At 41.5% G+C, this 22066-nt stretch overlaps 1 protein-coding gene across 1 annotated transcript in view; it reads right to left on the reverse strand.

Moving 5' to 3' along the window:
* The window catches only part of cep72 (centrosomal protein 72), a 171502-nt gene that overhangs the window by 86249 nt on the left and 63187 nt on the right, over positions 1 to 22066 (reverse strand). Inside the window, exon 6 of the mRNA XM_073024631.1 lies at positions 7454 to 7632. Coding sequence (XP_072880732.1) covers positions 7454 to 7632 — 179 coding nt within the window. The remainder of the gene's footprint in view (positions 1 to 7453; positions 7633 to 22066) is intronic.

The following is a 22066-nucleotide window of genomic DNA, read 5'->3' on the forward strand; positions in this document are numbered from 1 at the left end:
AACAAACTGAACCATTTAGCTCCACTTAGGCAAGCCAGAGCATCCTCAATCCTCGGAACAGTACATTGATCGGGGACTGTATGTTGGTTCAGTGTCCGATAGTTAACACACATTCGTACATTCCCATTCTTCTTTCTCACCATCACTATGGGTGACACATAGGGACTCCTTGACTTAGTGGTAATTCCAGCTTCCTTCAGTTTCAGCAGATGCTGCCGAACTTCTTCCATCTCCACTGGTGCTAACCATAACGACCTACCCTGAAAGGATCGTGTGCCTGAACCTCATTATCAGCTCCTGGGCTGTCTATTGTGCCACAGACTTCTTCTGATGCTTACGTTTAGAAACAACAGGTTTTCTGCCTTTAAGGACCTCAGCACCTCAACAGCCTAGAGTCTCTACCAGTCACTTTCTTTTCATATTATCTGAGCACTGTCACTCATACAATAACTAAGACGTCTACTCCACCCAAGTCTCATATTCCTCCTCCCCACTGAGGGAAGGCTTGACTCCCCGAGAACATTCTCAACCTACGATTACTTTAACTGTCTGCTGGTACACTTTGGCATTTATCTACCAATAATGTAATTCCTGAAACTAATTCAGAAATTTCATTCTTACTTCCTTAGGAGTTTGTGAAGATTTGGCATGACATCTAAAACTCTGAGAAAACTTCAATATATGTGTGGTGGAGAGAATACTGATTTCCTGCATTAGGTTGGTATAGAAACACCAATGCCCTTGAACGGAAAATCCTACAAAAAGTGATTGAAAAGGCCCAGTCCATCACAGATAAAGCCCTCCCCACCATTGAGCACAATTACACAGAGCGTTGCTTCAGCAAAATAGCATTCATCATCAGGAATACCCAGCACACAGGTCATGCTCTCTTCTCGCTGCTGCCATCAGGAGAAGGCACAGGAGCTTCAGGACTCTCATCTCCAGGTTCAGGAACTGTTATTACCCCTTAACCATCAAGCTCTTGAACCAAAGCAATTAACACTCAACTTCACTTGCCCCATCACAGATACATTCCCACAATCTATGAATACACTTTCAAAGACTTTTCATCTCATGTTCTCAATATTCTTGTTCAAAGTTTTCTAAAAAAAAATTTACTATCAGAGTACATACACGTCACCACATACAACCCAGAGATTCTTTTTCTGCAGGCATACTTAGCAAATCTATAGAACAGTAACTGTAAACTGTAAGCAAACTGTGCAAATGCAGACATAAATAAACAGCAATAAATAACGAGCATGAGATAACAATATATCAATATAACAGAGTCCTGAAATGAGTTCTTAAATGAGCATAGCTACCCCCTTTTGTTCAAGAGCCTGATAGTTGAGGGTAGTAACACTTCTTGAGCCTGGTGAAATAGGTCCAGAGGCACAGGTACCTTCTACCTGATGGCAGCGGTGAGAAAAAAAGCATGGTCTGGGTCATGAGGATTCATAGATACAAAGTGAGTAGAGCAGGGGGCTAAGTACACATCTCTGTGGTACTCCTGCAGATTGTGGAGGAGATGTGTTGCCAATCCAAACTGACTGGGATCTACAAGTGAGGAAATACAGGATCCAACCGCACAAGTGGGTTTTGAAGACTGGGTCTTGGAGTTTACTGATTAGTTTTGAGGGGCTGATGGTGATAAATGCTGAGCTGTAATTCAACCGGGGAGTCAACTTCTGCCCTCTCCACTGGTGCCCACTGTGCACCAGGAATCTGGATGAACCCTCTACTGATGATCCTGCAGCAAAGAAACCATTAAACACATCTCATCACCACATTACTCAAAGTGGAGTGAGTTATGGAGGCAATGTGCTGTGGCTGCTTGTGAGGACTGATGTTGGAAGGGCAGGGGCAAGCAATACAGCCATTCATGTTGAAATATGGGGCTCAAGATTGTGCCACAGCCAGCACAGTGAAAGCTGGCTATTATTATGGACTAGTGGCATCGGCTCCATGTGTTGTCAGACCTTCTGGATTAAATCAGCTGTCTCATCACCTTTTGTTGGTTGTGATGAATACAGTTGTCACCCTATCCCAGACATTTTTTTCTATGGTTACTGTTTCATGCTCACTTTTCTGCGGTGTCTGCCTTAATGTCATTGGAATACATTGAATAAGGAACAGCAGAAAGGTACTGAGTCCCACAAGTTGAACTGATCACAAATTATTCCTGTTTAATTTCAGTAATTTTCAAACTCCCCATTATCAGGTTACTATCTACATCTATATTAAAAAGAGTTAAAGATTCTGATTACATGGCACTTTGAGTAAGTGAGTTCTAAACACACATGACCCTCGAAGGAAAGAAAACTCACCACATTTCTATTTAAAATGTGACCTCTTATTTTAAAACAGTGAGCTCTGGTTCACCACATGAGGAAATGTCTTCCCCAAATCAATCCAGTCAAGGCACTTCACAATCTATATGTTTTAATCATCTCACCTTTCACTCCTCTATGCTCGTTAGATTATTGTCAAGTTCAAGTTTATTGTGATCAGCATGCAGACAGAGGACAAACATGACATGAAAATTTGCTTTTTGCAGTAGCAGCACAGTACATTTGAAACATGACGAACATGAGTTGGAACATTAGACCAGTACAGCACAGGATGTGTTCTTTAGCCATGATGTTGTGCTGAACTAATTTTTTTAAATTAATTTTTTTATGCATTTCTACAAAACAACTACCGTAGATTCCGGACTACAGAGCGCACCTGATTAAAAGCCGCTGGCTCTAATTTTAGAAATAAAATCAATTTTTTAATTGTAAAGGCCGCATCGGATTTTAGGCCGCACCGGATTTTAGGCCGCACCGGATTTTCGGCCGCAGGTGTCCCACGTTGTAATATGAGATATTTACACAGAAAGATATTACACGTGAGGATTTTTTTAACTTTTAATTAAATCCATATGGTAACAAAAACAAATACATATTGCAAATGCTTTTTTTCGAACCGTGCCCGTACGCGGCTACTTTTAAATATACGTTGCGTATACTTCTTTACTGAACAACATTCCAATATCTCCTAACGACTGGTAAAAAATATATATATTGCAGCCTACCAGGAAAAGTTATTGATCACCTTTAACTTAAAAGCAGCGTTCGCTCAGATCCAAAGCCGCTCGCGTAATGCGCTCCCCCCTCCTTTCCGTTTATCGCAAACGGCATTTAAAAGCAGAGTTCGCTCAGATCCAAAGCCGCTCGCGTAATGCGCTCCCTCCCTCCGTCCCGTTTCATCGCAAACCGGCATTTTCCCACAAGACACCGCGAAACCGGGTGTGACGTCATAGCATCCCGCGATGTAGTACAGAAAACAAATATAGTTAAAACTCTTCTAACTTTAACTAGAAAATGAATTACTAAGCGAAAATATTATAAACTAAGTAACTGCCATAAGGCAGCACAATGCTTCGAGTGTTTTCCATGTTGATGAGGGTGAGTACAAATGACTGATTTACAATAATTTAATTGTGAAAGTGCGCTTGATTTATCGTACAATTTCATTGGACCTCTGTGAACTACTCATCAATTTTATTGGTCTACTGTTATGAGGCAAAATGTTTACGAGGCGGCATGAAAAAAAACCATGCATTAGCCGCTTCGGATTATAGGCCGCAAAGTTCAAAGCTGTTCAAAATGTGGGAAAAAAGTAGCGGCTTAAAATCCGGAATCTACGGTAATTGTTTTGTGCTGAACTAATTGAACCAATTGGCTCCGCATTGCTTCTGTCAGTGAATAGTCCACATGCCTCCACTCTCCGCATCTTCATAAACATATCTAAAAGTTTCTTCACCACCTCTATCATATCTATATCCACCACCACTCCTGGCAATGCATTCCAGACATTACAGCTCTCTGTACTTGCCCTGCACATCTCCTTTGGTTTCCTCCCTCAGCTTAAACAACCCCTAGTGTTTGACATTTTGACATGAGGAAAAAGGTCCTAATGTAGCGGTGTGCTACACACCGCGCTGAAATAATGACACGCAGTCGGTGAGCTGCAGTTGCAAAAGGGATTTATTCAAGCTTCGCGGCCTCGCTTTAAAGCCTTCCTGTTCCCGCCCTCCCCGGGCGGGAATGCTGTAGGGGGCGCATATTCACAGTCCCGTCCCGTGCGCGGGCTTTTCCCCTTGCTGGTGAAGAAGGCCTGATGCCCTTTTTGGGGCCGGCCTCAATGCCGTCGTGCACCACTTTGTGAGCCGGTTCAAGTGCGCTGGGAAGTGGGTAGCCACACTAACTATCTGTTCAATCTATACTTCCATCAGGTCTCCTCTCAGCTCCACCGTTGCACAGAAAGCAACCCAAGTTAGTCCAAACCTTCCTTATAGCACACGCCCTCTAATCTGGTAATATCCTTGTCTGAACATCCTTCCTATAATGGGGAGACCAAAAATAAATGCAATATCCATATGCGTGCTAACCAAAAGTTGATAAAACTGCAATGTAACTTCCTGATTCTTCAACTCAGTCAATAAAGGCAAGCGTACAAAATCGAAATGCCTTCTGCCTACAGAGTTGCGTGACCACTTTCAGGAAGCTATGCTCCATATGTAAAACTACACTGTTCAGCGTTCAGCCATTAATGGTGTACTGTCTTTTTACATTTTATCTCCCAAATGCAAAGTGCACACTTGCCCTGATTAATTTCCATCTACCATTTCTCCAACATGTCTGCAGCTGATCTGATTCCTTTGACCACCTAGACTATCCATAACACCAATAATCTTTGTATCATCTGCAAACTTATGAACCCACCATTCCATATTCTCATCCAGGCCACTTAGATAGGACCCAAACTGCAAAGACCCTAGTACAGGTCCTTGTGGAACACCCACTATTCACAGATCTCCAGTCAGTATAAGACCTATCAACCACTACCCCCTCAGTGCAATGTGCAAGCAAATTCTGAAAACAAATGGCCAAGTCACTGTGAATCCCGTGCATCTTACTCTTCCGTATGGGCCCACCACAAGGGACCTTGTTGAATCTCTTACTAAAGTCTGGATAGACAACATCTAACCTCACAGATTACCTTGGTCAACTCCTAGGACAACTCGATCAACTTGTAAGATAGGACCTGTCCCACAGAAAGTCAATTTGTTTACATAAACAAACTAACATAAATCATACATAAACACAAGAAATACAGTACATGCTGCTGACCTGCAGAGATCCTCTAGTATTTTGTATGTGTTGATTTGGATTTCCAGCATCTGTAGAATTTCTTGTGTTTGTGTATAATTTATGTTAGTTTGTTTATGTAAACAACATGACTTTCTCAAATACGAGTAGGTTTGCAGGTGCTGGAAATCCAAAGCAACACACACGGTGTGTTATTATGACTTTCTGTGGGACAGGTCCTATCTTACAAGTTGATCGAGTTGTCCTAGGAGTTGACCAAGGTGATCTGTGAGGTTAGATGTTGTCTATCCAGACTTTAGTAAGAGATTCAACAAGGTCCCTTGTGGTGGGCCCATATGGAAGAGTAAGATGCACGGGATTCACAGTGACGTGGCCATTTGTTTTCAGAATTTTCCTGCACATTGCACTGAGGGGGTAGTGGCTGATAGTCTTAGGATCTCAGCAGGTCAGCAGCATGTATGGAAAAGGATAAACAGTCCACGTTTCGTCCGAGACCCATCTTTAGGACTGGAAAGGAAAGGGAAGATCCCAGAGTAAAAAGGTGGAGGTAGGGGAAGGAGGATAGCTAGAAAGTGTTAGGTGAAGTCAGAGGGGTAGGGCTGAAGAGGAAGGAATCTGATAGGACAGGAGAGTGAACCATAGGAGAAAGGGAAGGAGGAGGTGATAAGAAGTGAGAAGAGGTAACAGGCCAGAACATGGAATAGAAGAAGACGGGAGGTGGAGGGATTTTTTTTTAAACCAGAAAGAAAGATCAATGTTCATGCCATCAGGTTAGAGGCTACCGAGACGGAATATAAGGTTGCACAAGAGGAGGCTGTGGACTGACGAGTTGAAACGGGAATTGGAATCAGAACTAAAAGGTTTGGCCAGCAGGAAGTTTTGCTTATGGCAGAGGGAGCAGAGGTGCTTGATGATGCGGTCCCCCAATTCACGAGGAGGCTGCATCGGGAATACCAGACACAATAGTCTTCCCCAGCAGATTCGCTGGTGAAGTGTTGCCTCAGCTTGAGGGGCTAAATGGAAATGAGGGAGGAGGTTAATAGGCAGGTGAGCCACTTTGGCCGCCTGCAGGGATAAGTTCCAGGAGGGCGAATGGACAAGGGAATCACAGAGGGGGTGATCCATGCAAAAAGCTGGGGGTGGGGGGTGGGCAGGGAAGGTAAAGATATGTTTGGTGGTAAGATCCTTGATCCCACCACCAAACATACATAAATTATACATAATTTACATACATGACGAAGTAAACAATATTTGTAGAGGCTGTGAGAGAGAGATAAAGAAATATGGTTGAGGTAGTATTAAGCCAACCTTTCTTTATAAGGCAAACTAGAAAAATTAGTTTCATAAATTTTCTCTGAAGTGCTGAATAATTAGCCTTTTTTTCTTGCTTTTTCATTGGTTGTGAAGGAAATTGCACTTTGAAAGTTATTGATTCAATTTTTTTCAAAAGCTTCTGATTTTAAAAGGATAAGTATTTTAATCATAGATAAGAAAAAAGAAACTATATAGTGCTTTGCACTTTGGTTGGATGACTTCATCTGTGATGAAAGAATCAGCAAAAAATAACCAATTAATCATTGGAAAATACAAAAAAATAATTATTTATGCCAGCCTAACCCTTGAACAGAAAATCCTACAAAAAGTAGTGGAAATGGCCCAGTCCATCATGGGTAAAGCTCTCCCCACCATTGAGCACATCTACACAAAAACGCTGTTGTAGGAAGGCAGCATCCATCATCAGGGATCCCCACCACCCAGCACGTGCTCTCTTCTTGCTGCTGCCATCAGGAAGGCAGCACGGGAGCTTCAGAACTCACACCACCTGGTTCAGGAACAGTTAATATCCCTCAACCATCAAACTCTTGAATCAAAGGGCATAACTTTACTTGCCCCATCACTGAAATGTTCCCACAAACTATGGACTCACTTTCAAGGACTCTTCATCTCATGTTCTTGATATTGCTTATTGATTTATTATTGTTTTTTCTCCCTTTTTGTATTTGCATAGTTTGTTGTCTTTTGCAACACTGGTTGGTGCAGTCTTTCATTGATTCTATTATGGTTATTATTCTATGCACTTACTGAGTATGCCTGCAAGACAAAGACAATGAATCTCAAGGTTATACATGGTGACATACATGTACTTTGATAAAAAATTTACTTTGAACTTTGAAATTGGTCTTTGGTCTGATATTTCCTCTCACTGAATTAACAATGCAAATCCTTCCATTAATAAAAGTGCCTGCGTATTTTATTGAAAGTGATGATGAAAATACATTTCACAACATTCTTACCTTGCATTTTATGCAACTCGGCCTCAGGATTATTTTTCACTGAACCTGTGATTCTTGCAGGTACATTCATATCCCAGTTGGACTTTGCAATGAGGTTCAGAACAGCTTCATCATCTTTATCAAGTTCTGAGTATTTCTTTGCCAATGAGCCTACAAATTCTGCCCTTGGGTGCCGGGGCCTACAGTGAAAAGAAGTCAGTAATTTAGAGAAGTTGTATAAAAGGCATGAATTGAATCAATACAAAACCCAGTCCTGCCTTTTTCCAACATATAAGCAACCTAAGTAATCACCAAGAAAGGAAAGCTGGCTTAATTATACCCAGTTTTTGGTTGGGTGCAAAACCAATTTCAGCTGGTCAAATTGCAAAAATGACGGAACTTTTTAAGTCTGAACTTCTGTTTTATTTTTCTCTGTTGACTTCACTAATAATGTTAGCTAGAGTGGTGAAACTGTGGGATTCTTTGCCTTTAGCCAGAGAGTGGTGAATCTGTTGACTTTGCCACAGGCAGCTGTGGAGGCCAAGTCTTTATGTATATTTAAGGCAGAGGTTGATAGATTCTTGATTGGTCAGGCCATGAAGGGAAGGATTGGGGCTGAGAGGAAAATTGGATCAGCCATCATGAAATGGCAGAGCAGACTTGGTGGGCCAAAAAGCCTAATTCTGCTTCTATATCTTATAGTCTAAATACCTGCATGTACTGATTTACAGATCTATTGGTCTAACAATTAAAGATGGCTGCCCCATTAAATGGACTAAAAAGAGTGAAAAATGCAACAGGAAAAATCAACAATGAAGAGTCAATGATTGCTCTCAGGGGAACTTTAGGCAACCAGCAAAGTATAGCTTAGCCAACTATCTTAAAGGATTCTCAAAGAATAAAAAAAAGAACAATTTTTAGTGAACAAATTACACACCCCAACAAGTTCAAAATGAAAAACTGGAATACACACAAACTTACAATAAAAGCAATATAAATGTTTTTAAAAAGTTGAGTTTTACAGTATTGAGTTAACTGAATGGCAATCTACACAGACAAAATTCATTTTGTTTAAGAGTCTGAGTCAGATTGTTAAGGAAGCTCAATGGAAATTAAAATTCACTGACACCTCATGCAAAGTACAACACCTACTGAGTTTCTTTGATAAATGTCATGGTTAAAAAAATAAGAGACTAGATGACAAAAGGGATGATAATACTGAGAGGATAAAATTGGGTGCAATGATACAAGATATAGTAGATCCAAGGTAAATGCAAATACAGTATCATTATCTGAATGCGTCCAAAAGGTTTTAATGTGTCAAATGGAAATATCTTGATGCTCGTTCCTCCAATTACCCTGATGATCATTAGAAAACTACAAAGAAAGACCGATCAAAATGGGAATGGGTTAGAGAATTAAAGTAGGAGGGTGGCAATATTTGAGACCATGTTTCTAAATGTATCTCTTGGTTTCTACATCATGATTGAAGGGTGAACAATGATTATGGCATATTAAACATAACATACAAAAAAATTACAGTTTCAGTTGGAAACAAATTGAAATAGTAGACAATGTAAAGGTGGTAAAAGTACAAAATTTAAATATTACTATTCTAAAGACAAAAAGGAAATATAAAAAGAAACAAATCTGTAAGAGGAAAGGGGGCATTGTTTACCTGCCCCTTACACTTTATTCTGCATTGTTATTGTTTTACATTGTTCTACTTCAATGCACTGTAGAATGATTTGATCTTTATGAACTGTATGCAAAAAAAAAGTTTCACTGTATTTTGGTGTATGTGACAATAATAAACCAATACCACAGGCAGGACCATGAATAAAGTTAATTAAAATGTGAAGATTTTTTAAAATAATACCATTTAGAACAGTTAAATTTTACTTACATCATGCTACAAACTGGTAAGTGCCAGGGAACAATAATGATACTTGAAAAAAATAACAGGGCTGACAGCATGACCGTCTAGATGACACAATTATTTTTACTTCCATATCGAAGAGAAATGAATACTTCCTGATTTACATCCCCTTCCCCCCCCCTCACCGCCGCTGCCCCAGTCAACTTGAATCTCCTTTCCACCTTGACCAACCACTCCTATTCATGCAACTTTCCAAGATCAAAAGGTGGAATATCTGCCCTTTACACTGCACCTTTCCCTACTAAAGACACATAAAGACTTCCCCGGTGAAGCAAAAATTCACTTGCACTTCTTCATGCTCATGATGTAGTCCCTATGACACTGGTGAAACCCAATGCAGATTGGGTGACTGCTTTGTGGAACAACTCGGTTCAGTTCTCAATGGCGATCCTATTTTTCCAGTCACTTTCACTTTAATTCTCTGTCCTTTTCCACTCTGACCTCACTGCCTTTAACTTCAAAGTAAATTTATTATCGAAGTACATGCAGTATATGTCACCATATACAACCCTGAGATTCATTTTCTTACAGGGATACTCAGTAAATACAATAATTCAATAAGAACACACCCAATAGGATAGGCTAACAACCATTGTGCAAAAGACAACTAACTGACAAATACAAAATACAAATAATAATAATAATAAATGAATAAGGAATAAATATCGAGAACATGAGATGAGGATTCCTTGAAAATGAGTCCATAGGTTGTGGGAACAGTTCAGTGATGGGACGAGTGAAGTTATCCCCACTGATTCAACAGCCTGATAGTTGAGGGATTATTATGTTTTGTAACTCCAAAACTAATTGAGAGAAAAACACAGAGCCAGGAGATGCGTGTCCTGCTTTTATTGTTATACTTTAGTGAGATGCACACTTATGGCATGGTGGTGCAATGGCGTATGCCATTCATGTACTTTTATATATAACCCATAATAAATTATGTAAACAACATAGAATGTCTAATCGAACAATATATTTACAAAGCTACTCAAATATTAAATATTTTCTGTAAATAACGCATGCCTTGACCTTGGAACATCCACCACAGCTTAGTAAATCTTGTGGAATAATGACTTTCCTGACAAGGGGGATTGCTCTGCTTGGCATGTGAGACTTGTGACTGCTGTCAAGGGCTACTTCATCTAGGAGCAGGTAAAATGGGAGAACTGGGAATTCTGCAGAACATTCAAGCCATTTTGGGTTGCCATATAGACCTAAGACAGAGTGGGGGTTTTTTCTGATTTCCCTTGGCATCATCTCTGCTGTATAGGAAGACTTTGGATTTGCAATGGAGAGAATACATCAAGAGGAGTGCCCTCTTCAGTAAATTTTTAGGTAGTTCCTTTTCCAAGAGTAAATGGGACAATCCATCAGATTTCCCATGATTAGTTGTCCTCTTTATTTGATCTTGTAATCGTGTCCCCCATGAACCAGAGCCTATCTCTGCATTTGTGCTGCTGCCATTAGTGGAACACCCTTCTGTAGACTGAAAATGGACACTAGTGGTTGATGATCGATAATGAGGGTAAACTCTGCCTCATACACATACTCGTTGAAATGTTTTACACCCACCACCAGACTCAATGCCTTATTGTCAATCTGTGCATAATTCTTCCCTGTAGTTGTAAGAGAACATGATGCAAAGGCTATGGACTGTACACTTCCATCACACATAACATGTGACATAACTGGACCATTACCATAAGGTGAAGCATCACAGGAAAGCTTCACTGGACAAGGTGGATCATAATGCGAGTACAGCTTCTGACATCACCAATTCCTTTCCCTTTTGGAAAACTACCTCACACTGCTTTGTCCTTTGCCATTTCTTCCCGAGCTGTAGAAATGTGTTCAAGGAATGGAGCACAATAGCCAGGTTGGCAAGAACCTGTATAGTAATTGACAAATCCTAAAAAGGATCACAACTCTGACTCATGCTTTGACCTTGGGACATCCACTACTGCTTGAATTTTCTGAGCACACTTGTCTAATTCTTCTCTATCAAAGGTGTGTCCACAGTAAATGATACTTGGTTTAAAGAATTCATACTCATTGCATCATGCTCTGAGACCAGAATTTTCTAATCTTTTTAACACTATCTTAGGGTTTTGGAAGTTGTTCCTTATCAACCTCACCACTAACAATGCTGTCATCCAGATAACACCAAGCACCTGGACAGCCTTGCAACACCTGGTCCATAGCTTACTGCCAGAGTGCAGCTGCAGATGCTACTCCAAAAATAAGCCTATTAATAGTGATAAAGCCTTTTGGGAGTGTTCATGGTGAGAAACACTTTGGACCCTTCTTAGATGTCCATCTGCAAGTCACATTCAGCTGTCCACTTTGCTGAAGTGTTTTCCTCCAGAAAGATTTGCAAAGATATCCTCTATCCTGGGCAGCGGGTATTGATCTACTTACAGTACTGGGTTGATGGTGACCTTATATTCACCATAGGTCCTGACAGACCCATTCTCCTAGGCTACTGGGACAACTGGCATTGCCCATAGGTCCACTCAGCCTTGGAAAAAATTCCTTCAGCTTCCATGCAACCTAGCTCACTAGCTACTTTAGCACAGATGGTATAAGGAACCAGAAGGGCTTTGTAAAACTTGGGTGTGGTATTTCATTTAACACTATATTACCCTTGAAATATTTGAGTTTTCTGATGCCATCTTTGAACACTGCTATGGTATCATCAAGTACCTTTTCAAATTCGTTTTCGGTTGACTCTTTTGCAAACGATGTGGCATGCAAATGGTGAGTGGATCTCCAACTAAGCTGTCATTGTCTTAGCCAATCACAGCCACACAATGCTGGCCCTCCTACTTTTACCACATCCAAGCTCAATGTGGCTTGTTGGCTGTTGTATTTCATTATTACGAATGCCATTCCCACAGGAATCAACTCTCTCCAGTACAAGTTCATAGTTGGATATCCGAAGGCTTCAGTTCAGTATCTTTGAAATGCTGTTCAAGCTCATTTTGTGGAAAGACTGAAACAGCTGAGCTAGAGTCCAATTCCATTTTAATGAATGCTGTTCACTTTGGTGTAAGCTGTATTGCTTGTCTCCTGTTAGTTTTCATATTGTAAATCTCAAGGTTACCCAGTACCGTATCACTCTCATGATTATCAGATTTTTCATCAACCACATGCAGCTTAGTGCTCTTCTTATGAAACTGCAATTTGATGTTTTACTTTTCTATCTTCCCTATGCAATTTTTTTTTTGTCTGCCAACATGCTTTTTGTATTAGAACCATAGAACATTACAGCACAGAAACAGGCCTTTTGGCCCTTCTTGGCTGTGCCAAACCATTTTTCTGCCTAGTCCCACTGACCTGCACCTGGACCATATCCTTCCATACACCTCTCATCCATGTACCTGTCCAAGCTTTTCTTAAATGTTAAAAGTGACCCTGCATTTACCACTTCATCTGGCAGTTCATTCCACACTCCCACCACTCTCTGTGTGAAGAAGCCCCCCGCCAATGTTCCCTTTAAACTTTTCCCTTCACCCTTAACCCATGTCCTCTTGTTTTTTTCTCCCCTAGCCTCAGTGGAAAAAGCCTGCTTGCATTCACTCTATCTATACCCATCATAATTTTATACACCTGTATCAAATCACCCCTCATTCTCCTACACTCCAGGGAATAAAGTCCTAACCTATTCAACCTTTCTCTGTAACTCAGTTTCTCAAGTCCCAGCAACATCCTTGTAAACCTTCTCTGCACTCTTTCAACCTTAATAATATCCTTCCTGTAATTAGGTGACCAAAACTGCACACAATACTCCAAATTTGGTCTCACCAATGTCTTATACAACCTCACCATTACATTCCAACTCTTATACTCAATACTTAGATTTATAAAGGCCAATGTACCAAAAGCTCTCTTTACCACCCTATCTACCTATGACACCACTTTTAGGGAATTGTGCTGCATTTTCAGCAAGTTTCACTTTAAACATGAATTGGTCTGGTGTATGTGGGCCCCTGCCACAACAGTAACACAATTTGTTTGGCCAAGCCAGTTTCTGTTTAAACAATTTTATTCACACTTGGTTTCATTCCTCACTGCAACTCAATGTGCAAACCTCTGTGAGAGGTTATTGTTGTGGCACCACTCAGCCAGATCTTCAATCTCCCTCCTATATACTGATTCCCTACTCCTTTTGATTCAGCCAATGACAGTATTGTCATCAGCAAACTTAAACACAGCACTGGAGCTATGCATAGCCTCACAGTTCTAAGTATAAAGTGAGTAGAGTGGGGTGGGGAGGGGGAGGACGGAAATGGCTAAGCACACAGTCTTGTGGTGCATCTGTGTGGATGGAGATTGTGAAGGAGACGTTGTTAGTTAATCTGAACTGACTGGGGTCTGCAAGTCATGAAAATGAGGAACCAACTGACAACTGTGTAACACTTTGTGTAAACTTCTTGCTGCCTCAATAAAGCAGCCAGCATAATCAAAGACCCTACCCATCATGGACATTATTTCTTCTCTGCCCCCTACCATCGGGCAGTAGATACAAAAACCTAAAAGCACAACCATCAGGCTCGAGCACAGCTTCTCTCCAGGTGTTATAAGGCTATTGGACAGTTTTCTAGTACGATAAGGTAGACTCTTCACTTACAACCTACCTCGTTATGACCGTGCATCCTACTGTCTACCTGCACTGTACCCTCTCTGCAACTGTAGCACTTTATTCTACATTCTGTATTTGTTTCACCTTGTGCTACCTCAGTATATTGTTGTTATGAATTTATTTGTATGAACAGTTTTTCACTTTACCTCAGCACGTGACAATAATAAGGCAGTTTATTAATTTGCCTCAGGAGTGAATAATATATTGCACAACACAGGACGAGGTTCATTTCAATGACAAGAATATAATAATATATTTAGTGGATCAACAAAGCTCTTAATCAAGACCATTAATTGCTTTTATCAGAATTTTAAAGGTCAAGGGATAACACAGTTGAAGCTTTCACAACAGAAAGGCATCATTACATTGTCACTGCCAGGAGATACTAGCATGAATAGAAGATTGGCTGACTGGCAGAAGGCAAAGATTGGGAATAAAGGAAGCATCTTCTGGTTAGCTGCTGATAACTAATGGCATTCCCCAGGAGTCAGTGTTGAGGCTGCTACTTTTTACATTAATAATCCTAACAGCACTGTGGGTATACCTACACCTCAGGGACTGCAGCGGTTCAAGAAGGCAGCTAATCATCACCTTCCCAAGGGCAACTAGGGATGGGCAATAAATGCTGACTTAGCTGGCGACGCCCACATCCTGTCAACAAATAAATTAAAAAAATCCAAGTGACAGATTTGATTGCTTTGTGGACAAACAATACTGAGATAAGTAGAGGGATGGGTAATATTGAGGAAGCTGAGAGTCTGCAAAAGAACTTGGATAGGTTGGGAGAATGGGCAAAGAAGTGGCAGGTAGATTACAGTGGAGGGAATTGTACAGTCAGGCACTTTGGTGGAAGAATAAAAGCACAGACTATTTTCTAACTGAGGAATGATTTCAGAATTTGGAGGTGCAAAGGGACTTAGGAGTCCAAGTGCAGGATTCCTTAAAAGTTAGCTGGCAGTTTGAATCAGTAGTAAGGAAGGCAAATGCAATGTTAACATTCATTTCAAGAGGACCAGGATACAAGAGCAAGGATGTAACGCTGAGGACTTATATGATGTCAGACCATGTTTGGAGTATTCCAAGAAAGGATACACTGGCAAAGGAGAATGTCCAGAGGGGATTTACAAGAACGATCCCAGGAATATAATTGTCAGTGTAAATCGAGTGTTTGACAGCTCTTGGTCTGTACTTGCTGGAGTTTAGAAGGATGAGGGTGGTTCTTATTGAAACCTACCAAATATTGAAAAGCTTAAACAGCTGTTTCCAGCAGTGAAAAAGTCTGGGACCAAAAGGCACTGCCTCAGAATAAAAGGATGTCCCTATGTATCAAAGATGAGGTGTTGTTTCTTTAGCCAGAGGGTCTTGAATCTGTGGAATTCATTGCCACAGAAGACGGAGGAGAGTAAGTCATTTGGTATATTTAAAGCAGAAGTTGATAAGTTCTTGATAAGAAAGGGAGTCAAAGATTACAGACAGAAGGTGAGAAAGACGGGCTTGAGGGGGAATAATAAATCAGTCATGATCAAATGGTGAAGCATACTCCACGGGACAAATGGTCTAATTCTACCTTTATATCTTAAGGTCTTTCATATCTTCCTGTGGCCAGTCTTCAAAGCATAAGCAGTTGAATCAAGATGATTATGTACGGAAATAATATAGCAATTAGCAGCTCAGAACTTAGATGTGCCTGTTCAGCAGGCATAGCCAGTAGTCTACAAAAATGGAATACTAAAATGTTCATTGTCTGAATATAATACCTCTAAAACATTAATCTTTGGTACAGTTTTGTTTACTATTATAAAATCAGCCATGTGTTTTCCTTAAACATGGACACCACTGTTGCCTAATCGATTTTTTCCAAGTATGAAACCCATCAAAACCTCTCAATGTTCTACTCCATTTCTATGCTGCTCATTTTCCAGCTTTCAGTTGATCAAAACCAACCAACCTCAGACATGAACCAAACTCAGATATTTAACTGATATTTATAAACTGTAAGTAAAAGATTCAGTGAGAAGCCAGAACATGCAAAGTCCTTCAGGCAGGGAAAGAAGCCTTTGAAATCTTTGATGTTGAAACACTAGATGGTTTTTTGTCTGTTATTTTCTTTCTCTCATCTGTTCCTTTTCTCTACACAGGCCTTGGAGGCTCTCATTTTCTCTTCCTTTGTCACTGTTTCCTCCCAATCAGCACCCCCTTCCATCTTCCCAGCAGCTTCCCATGCTCTTTCTGAAGGTACTGAAGGAGAGAACAGGCTTCAATGTGAAAATCAACAATAATTTAGGCATTGTTCTCTTCTTCTTAGGCAGTTCATTAGGATAAAAATTAGCTCACTTCCACAATGGTTTTGTGGGTTCTGGTGAAGACTAAGTAGGAATAGTCTATTCTTCCACAGTTAATATAAAGGATGGTTCATAGAGCAGTCAAGTGGGACACTTATGAGCTGGTGCAGAGCATCTTTTGCTTACAGATGGTTTCTGTGTGTTCTTAATACACAAACTCATAAGTTCTCAATACCATGCCAAATCTATCTTCTTGACTTTGAGTGGTCATGGGCCAAAAACTCTTTGAAATTAGTGGAAATGTTGGACATCCTTGAATCTAATCACTCGAATATAACTAGGACCTCAATTCCGGAGCAGTTGAACTAGGAGAGGACAATGAAGTTAAGACATACTTGGTGGTATCTTACCAGTACCATGAAACAACATTTGTAGGTAGCAAATCATAAACATGATAAATTCTGCAGATGCCAGAAATCCAGAACAACACACACAAAATGCTGGAGGAGCTCAGCAGGTCAGATATCTAGGGAAATAAATAAAGTTGACATTTTGGGCTGAGACCCTTCTACAGGACTGAGAAGAAAGGGGAAGATACCAGAATGAAAAGATGGGGGGGAGGGAAAGGAGGGTAGCTGTGATGCATGAAACTTCCCTCTTCCTTCGCTGTTCCAAAGGAAGAGTGTGTGTTGTAGGCAGTAAGCTCTCGCAGCTATTGACTTTTGTTTACATCCAAGATCATTTCCTTAATTGAATACATGTTATGCTGATGCATTGGAAGTGACTATGAATTTCATCATAGAAATCTGCCTTTGCTGAGAGTAGCTTCAGAGATTTGAAATGTAGCCCACATGTCCCAGGGTCTTGCTGTAAGCCTTACGACTGGAAGGTTGAACAGGTTTTTATCTCTATTGTCCAATCAAAAATCAATTGAACTGATCCAAGTCTGTTGCTCAGAATGTATTGTGTGAACTTTCACTTATAGTCTTTTTTTAAAAATGGTATTCAATGTGAAGAAACAAAGATTAATCAGGAGAGGGAAGCTTTGCATATTCTGCTGCTACACCCTGAAGTGAAGTGAATATTACACGTTCAAATGAGCTAAAAAATGCCTTTGTCACATCTGCTTATCGTACCAAGAATGATGTTGTTGATCTGGAATCACATAACAAGCTAAGGTTTTCTTCCTTAAAGGACATTAGACAATCAGTTGGGATTTCACAATTCTTTGCATTTTATTCCGAACATACACATGACCAAACTTATTCCAAAGGTGGACTCTGAACACATGTATCCAGATTGTTTATCTCAGGACTCTTGATAATTATTTAAGGAACTAACCAACATTCTACCTTTCCCCTCATATGACTGTTCCACATTGGAAATGTATGATTTATTGTAATAACTAACTACATTGATCTTGCCCAGGACGTATTAATCATTGTTACTTGTGTAGGTTTACGCAAATAAAACTGTGTGAAGCATTTTATGTTTAAGAAAAAAGCGTAACAAAATTTTTGAACTCCAAAATCCAAACATGAGAATGGCATCACTGAGGACAGAATTGCCAAAATCCTTTACATAATTATGTCATGTCAGATCAGCCTCTTAAAGCGAAACGCAAACTCAATGTTGGTGGTTGTGAATTATGTACATTTCCACCAATTATGTTACCCTACACAGGCACCCCAGAATTACTAAAACTGGCATTGAAAGTCTGTCCGGAGCTCAGTTAAGCTGCCCAGCTCAGTTCCTATGTTCCATGGGTGATGGAACAGCAGATGCCTCTGGATTGTCTAGAGGTGGTTCCAATGTTCATGGTCACATTAGCAGAATCATCCAAATCTTGGTGGGCCAGTTTAAAGTGATCTACTGAAAAATGCTCAGGTGTACTCCTCTTATCTATGATAAAAGTATTTTCTCCCCATTCTAAAACACAGAACAGGCCATCATAACGGGACTAAGGGGATGCTGGCGTGCATCACGGTAAACAAAACCAAATAAGGTGGAACCCAACTCAGCCACAGACGACTGTAGGTCCTCTTTTGAAGCTGTTCTGACCCCCAGCAGGACCGACGGGAGATGATCATGCCAACACTCATCGGTCAAGAAAGCCCTCAGAGCAGCCTTTAAGTAGTGAAACCACTTGCAAAGGCCATTGCACTGAGGGTAATAAGCTGTAGTGTGATGTGGCCCAACACCAAAGTCCTGGGCCATCTCAGTCCAGAGGTCTGATATGAATTGGGGTTTGAGGTCAGAGTAAATATCAGATGGGGTGCCAAGCTGAGCAACCCAGGAGCTGATGAACATCCAAGCCACGTCTGCAGAAGTGGTCAACCTCTGGCCACCTGGAGTTATGGTCTGCATAGGGAAGATGGTGCATGGAACTGTGGCGGTCGGGGGGGACAGAAACAGGACCAACAAGGTCCATATTGACATGGTCAAACCATCATGCAGGGACCTCAAGAGATGCCAATGGTGCCTGAACATGGTTAAATTTTGCCCACTGGCACTCCACATAGACTGCATTCCAATCATATACCTCCTTTCAAAGGCTGCGCCATACAAACTTTAGTGCAACCAGTTTCTGTGAGGCTGTTCAGCCTGGATGTAAGAGGCTACATATGGAGTCAGAAATAGTTCACCTCCAGTTTGCCGACACGATTGGGTGAGAGCAACCGGTTGAGATATCGTCCAGGAGGGAAACCCCAGCTTCCTCAAACTTAATGTCAACCAACCACAGGACAGAGACTGCTGCTCAGTAAGGCCAGAGCTCTGGGTCAGTAGCTTAGATGGCTACCATGCCGGCATAGTCAACTCCTATCTGTATGGCCTCAACAGCTGACTGTGAGGGGCAATTAGCAATGGCATTATTTTCCTGCTTGATATGTTGGATATCAGTGTGTACTCATATGTAGGCTAGGGGGCTTTACTGCTGTGCATACCTATGGTCTGATATTTTGCCATCAAGTGCATGAGGGGTTTGTGGTTAACATACACTGTGATATGGCAACCTTTTAGAAGAAAATAAAGATGATGGACAGCCAGATACTGAGAAGTTCACAATGAAATCTGCTATACTGGGCTGGTGGCCAAAGAAGACAAGCAGCTGCCACATGCATCCAACCAACAGTACCTGCATAGCACCCACTACATAGTTTAAAGCATCAGTAGTTTTTGAATTGAATTGAATTTATTTCTTACATTCTTCACATACATGAGTAAAGATCTTTACATTACATCTCTGTCTAAATGTGCAATCATAGTAATTTATAATAAATAGAACAGTCAATGAAGCATAGAAATACACTCAGATCAGCGCGAGTTAATCAGTCTGATGGCCTGGTGGAAGAAGCTGTCCCAGAGCCTGTTTGGTCCTGGCTTTTATGCAGTGGTACCATTTCCCAGATGGTAGCAGCTGGAATAGATTGTGACTGGGGTGACTTGGGTCCCCAATGATCCTTCGGGCCCTTTACTCACACCCGTCTTTGCAAATGTCCTGAATCATGGGAAGTTCACAACTGCACGTGAGCTGGGCTGCCTGCACCGCTCTCTACAGAATCCAGTGATTAAGGGAGGTACAGTTCCCATACCAGGCAGTGATGCAGCCAGTCAGGATGCTCTCAATTGTGCCCCTGTATAAAGTTCTTAGGATTTGGGGGCCCATACCAAACTCCCTCAACCGCCTGAGGTGAAAGAGGTGCTGTTGTGCCTTTTTCACCACAGCTGGTATGTACAGACTACGTGAGGTCCTCAATGATGTGGATGCTGAGGAACTTAAAGCTGTTTACCCTCTCAGCCCCAGATCCATTGATATCAATAGGGGTTAGCCCGTCTCCGTTCCTCCTGTAATCCACAACCAGCTCCTTTGTTTTTACGACAGTGAGGGAGAGGTTGTTTTCTTGAAGTCAGAGAGATGACTTCTTCCCCGAAGGCCACCTTGTTAATGTTTGAGATTAGGCTGATCAGTGTAGTCAGCAAATTTAATTAGTAGATTAGAGCCACGGGTGTCGACACAGACTATAGCTGCATTGAGGAGCAGTAGGTTTGTGTTAGAGAGAGCTCATTTGGTATAATCAAATGCCCTGGTCACGGCCACTGCCCAGTCAAGCACTTGATTAGAGAGAGCTATTGGCTTTAAACGCATTTTACAGGGGGAGCATAAACTCAGCAGCTTATGAAATATACTCTGCCTAAAAACTCCTGTAGTTTTTTAGTAGTGCAGGGCGGTGGGAAATCTGTAATAGCTGAAGAGGTCTTGTACCTTCTGCAGAGATGCAATAGTAGAGAAGGTCAGTGGTTGACAACCCAAACTGGCATTCAGCAGAGTAAATAATCAACCCATGTTGGCTTAAGCACTTAAAAAGTCTGCGGAGATGAGATACTCGTTTGGATTTGGATGCATTGGTGACAAGTATGTCATCCAGGTTAACAAAAAGAAAATCTAAGTCTTTTAGTACAGAGTCCACCAACCATTGGAAAGTCTGTCCTGCGCTTTTCAGCCCAAATGGCATGCACAGAATCTCTGAGGTCAAATAGTGTTATCACAGCCATTTTGGGAAAGTCTTCCGAGCACACAGGCTCCTAACTAGGTAAATTTTGGAAACATTTACTTTCCTGTTAATCGTGCTGAGAAGTCCTGGATACATGGGGCCAGGTAATGATCAGGGGTGGTGGACTTGTTAAGGCGTCAGTAATCGCTACAGGGCCAGCTACCACCGTCAGATTCAGTAGGTACAGAGAAATGTATAGAATATACATCCTGAAATTCTTTTTCTTTGCAAACAGCCACGAAAACAGAGGAGTGCCCCAAAGAAGGAATGAAAGTTAAATGTTAGAACCCTCCCACGCATAAGCAGCAGCAACCCCCCCCCCACCAGCAAAAAAAGCACATGCACCCACCACTGAGCACTCAAGCATGCAGCGAAGCATCAATAAAGACACAGACGTGTAATACCCCAAAAACTACTTGTTTACCCAGTGATTCGACATACCACAGGCTCTCTCTGCCGAAGAAGGAAAAAAGAGGTGTCCCCATTTCATAGAGAGAGGGGAAACATAACAAAGCAACTCGCTGATTTATGGTGTTAGAAGCCTGTTGTGTCACTTTTGCCAAGCTCGGTGCCCAAAGAACTTGGGTCTCTGAACACACAGCCAGCTCGCTGTTTAAGATCTTTCAATTTTCCATGATGCATCACACCGGCCTTGAATCTGCCCACCTCCAGAGCCACGACAATCCGGCACTCTGAAGGTGCACTATTCTTCCAGGCCACATCCTTGGCATATCGAATAGTGGCCAGTCATGAGGCCTCGAGAGCGGGTCCCATTCCAGAAAGAACTGAAAGATAGCGTGTAACCCCAGGTCAGGTCTTCAAAAGAACCTTGAAACAGAAAAAAAAAAGAGATAGAGCTATTTCTGAAGATGTAAGCAAAGGAGTCGCAGTTAGGTGCCATCATCCTCCTTAGCTCTGTCATATGAAGGGACAAAGCCCAGGGGCTACTCGACCAACATACAATGCCAAGTCATTCCACATTGGCAAACTCAGCCTTTGAGGTTGCCAGATTTTCTAGGTCTAGTCTACTTGCATGGGCATGGACTGGCAGGTCAGTTCTGGAAATGTGGTGCATGGCCCCATGTTTTGAGAATGTAGTGGAGAATGTGGGTTTGATGAGGTTTCTCACAGCAGTAAAGTAAACTCACATGCAGTAGTCCGTGCACCTGACTTGAGTCGGTGTGGGGAACTTACTGGGGGAGCAGGGTAACAACC

Source organism: Hemitrygon akajei, chromosome 20, assembly GCF_048418815.1.
Source record: "Hemitrygon akajei chromosome 20, sHemAka1.3, whole genome shotgun sequence".
In the NCBI taxonomy this organism is placed as follows: domain Eukaryota; kingdom Metazoa; phylum Chordata; class Chondrichthyes; order Myliobatiformes; family Dasyatidae; genus Hemitrygon; species Hemitrygon akajei.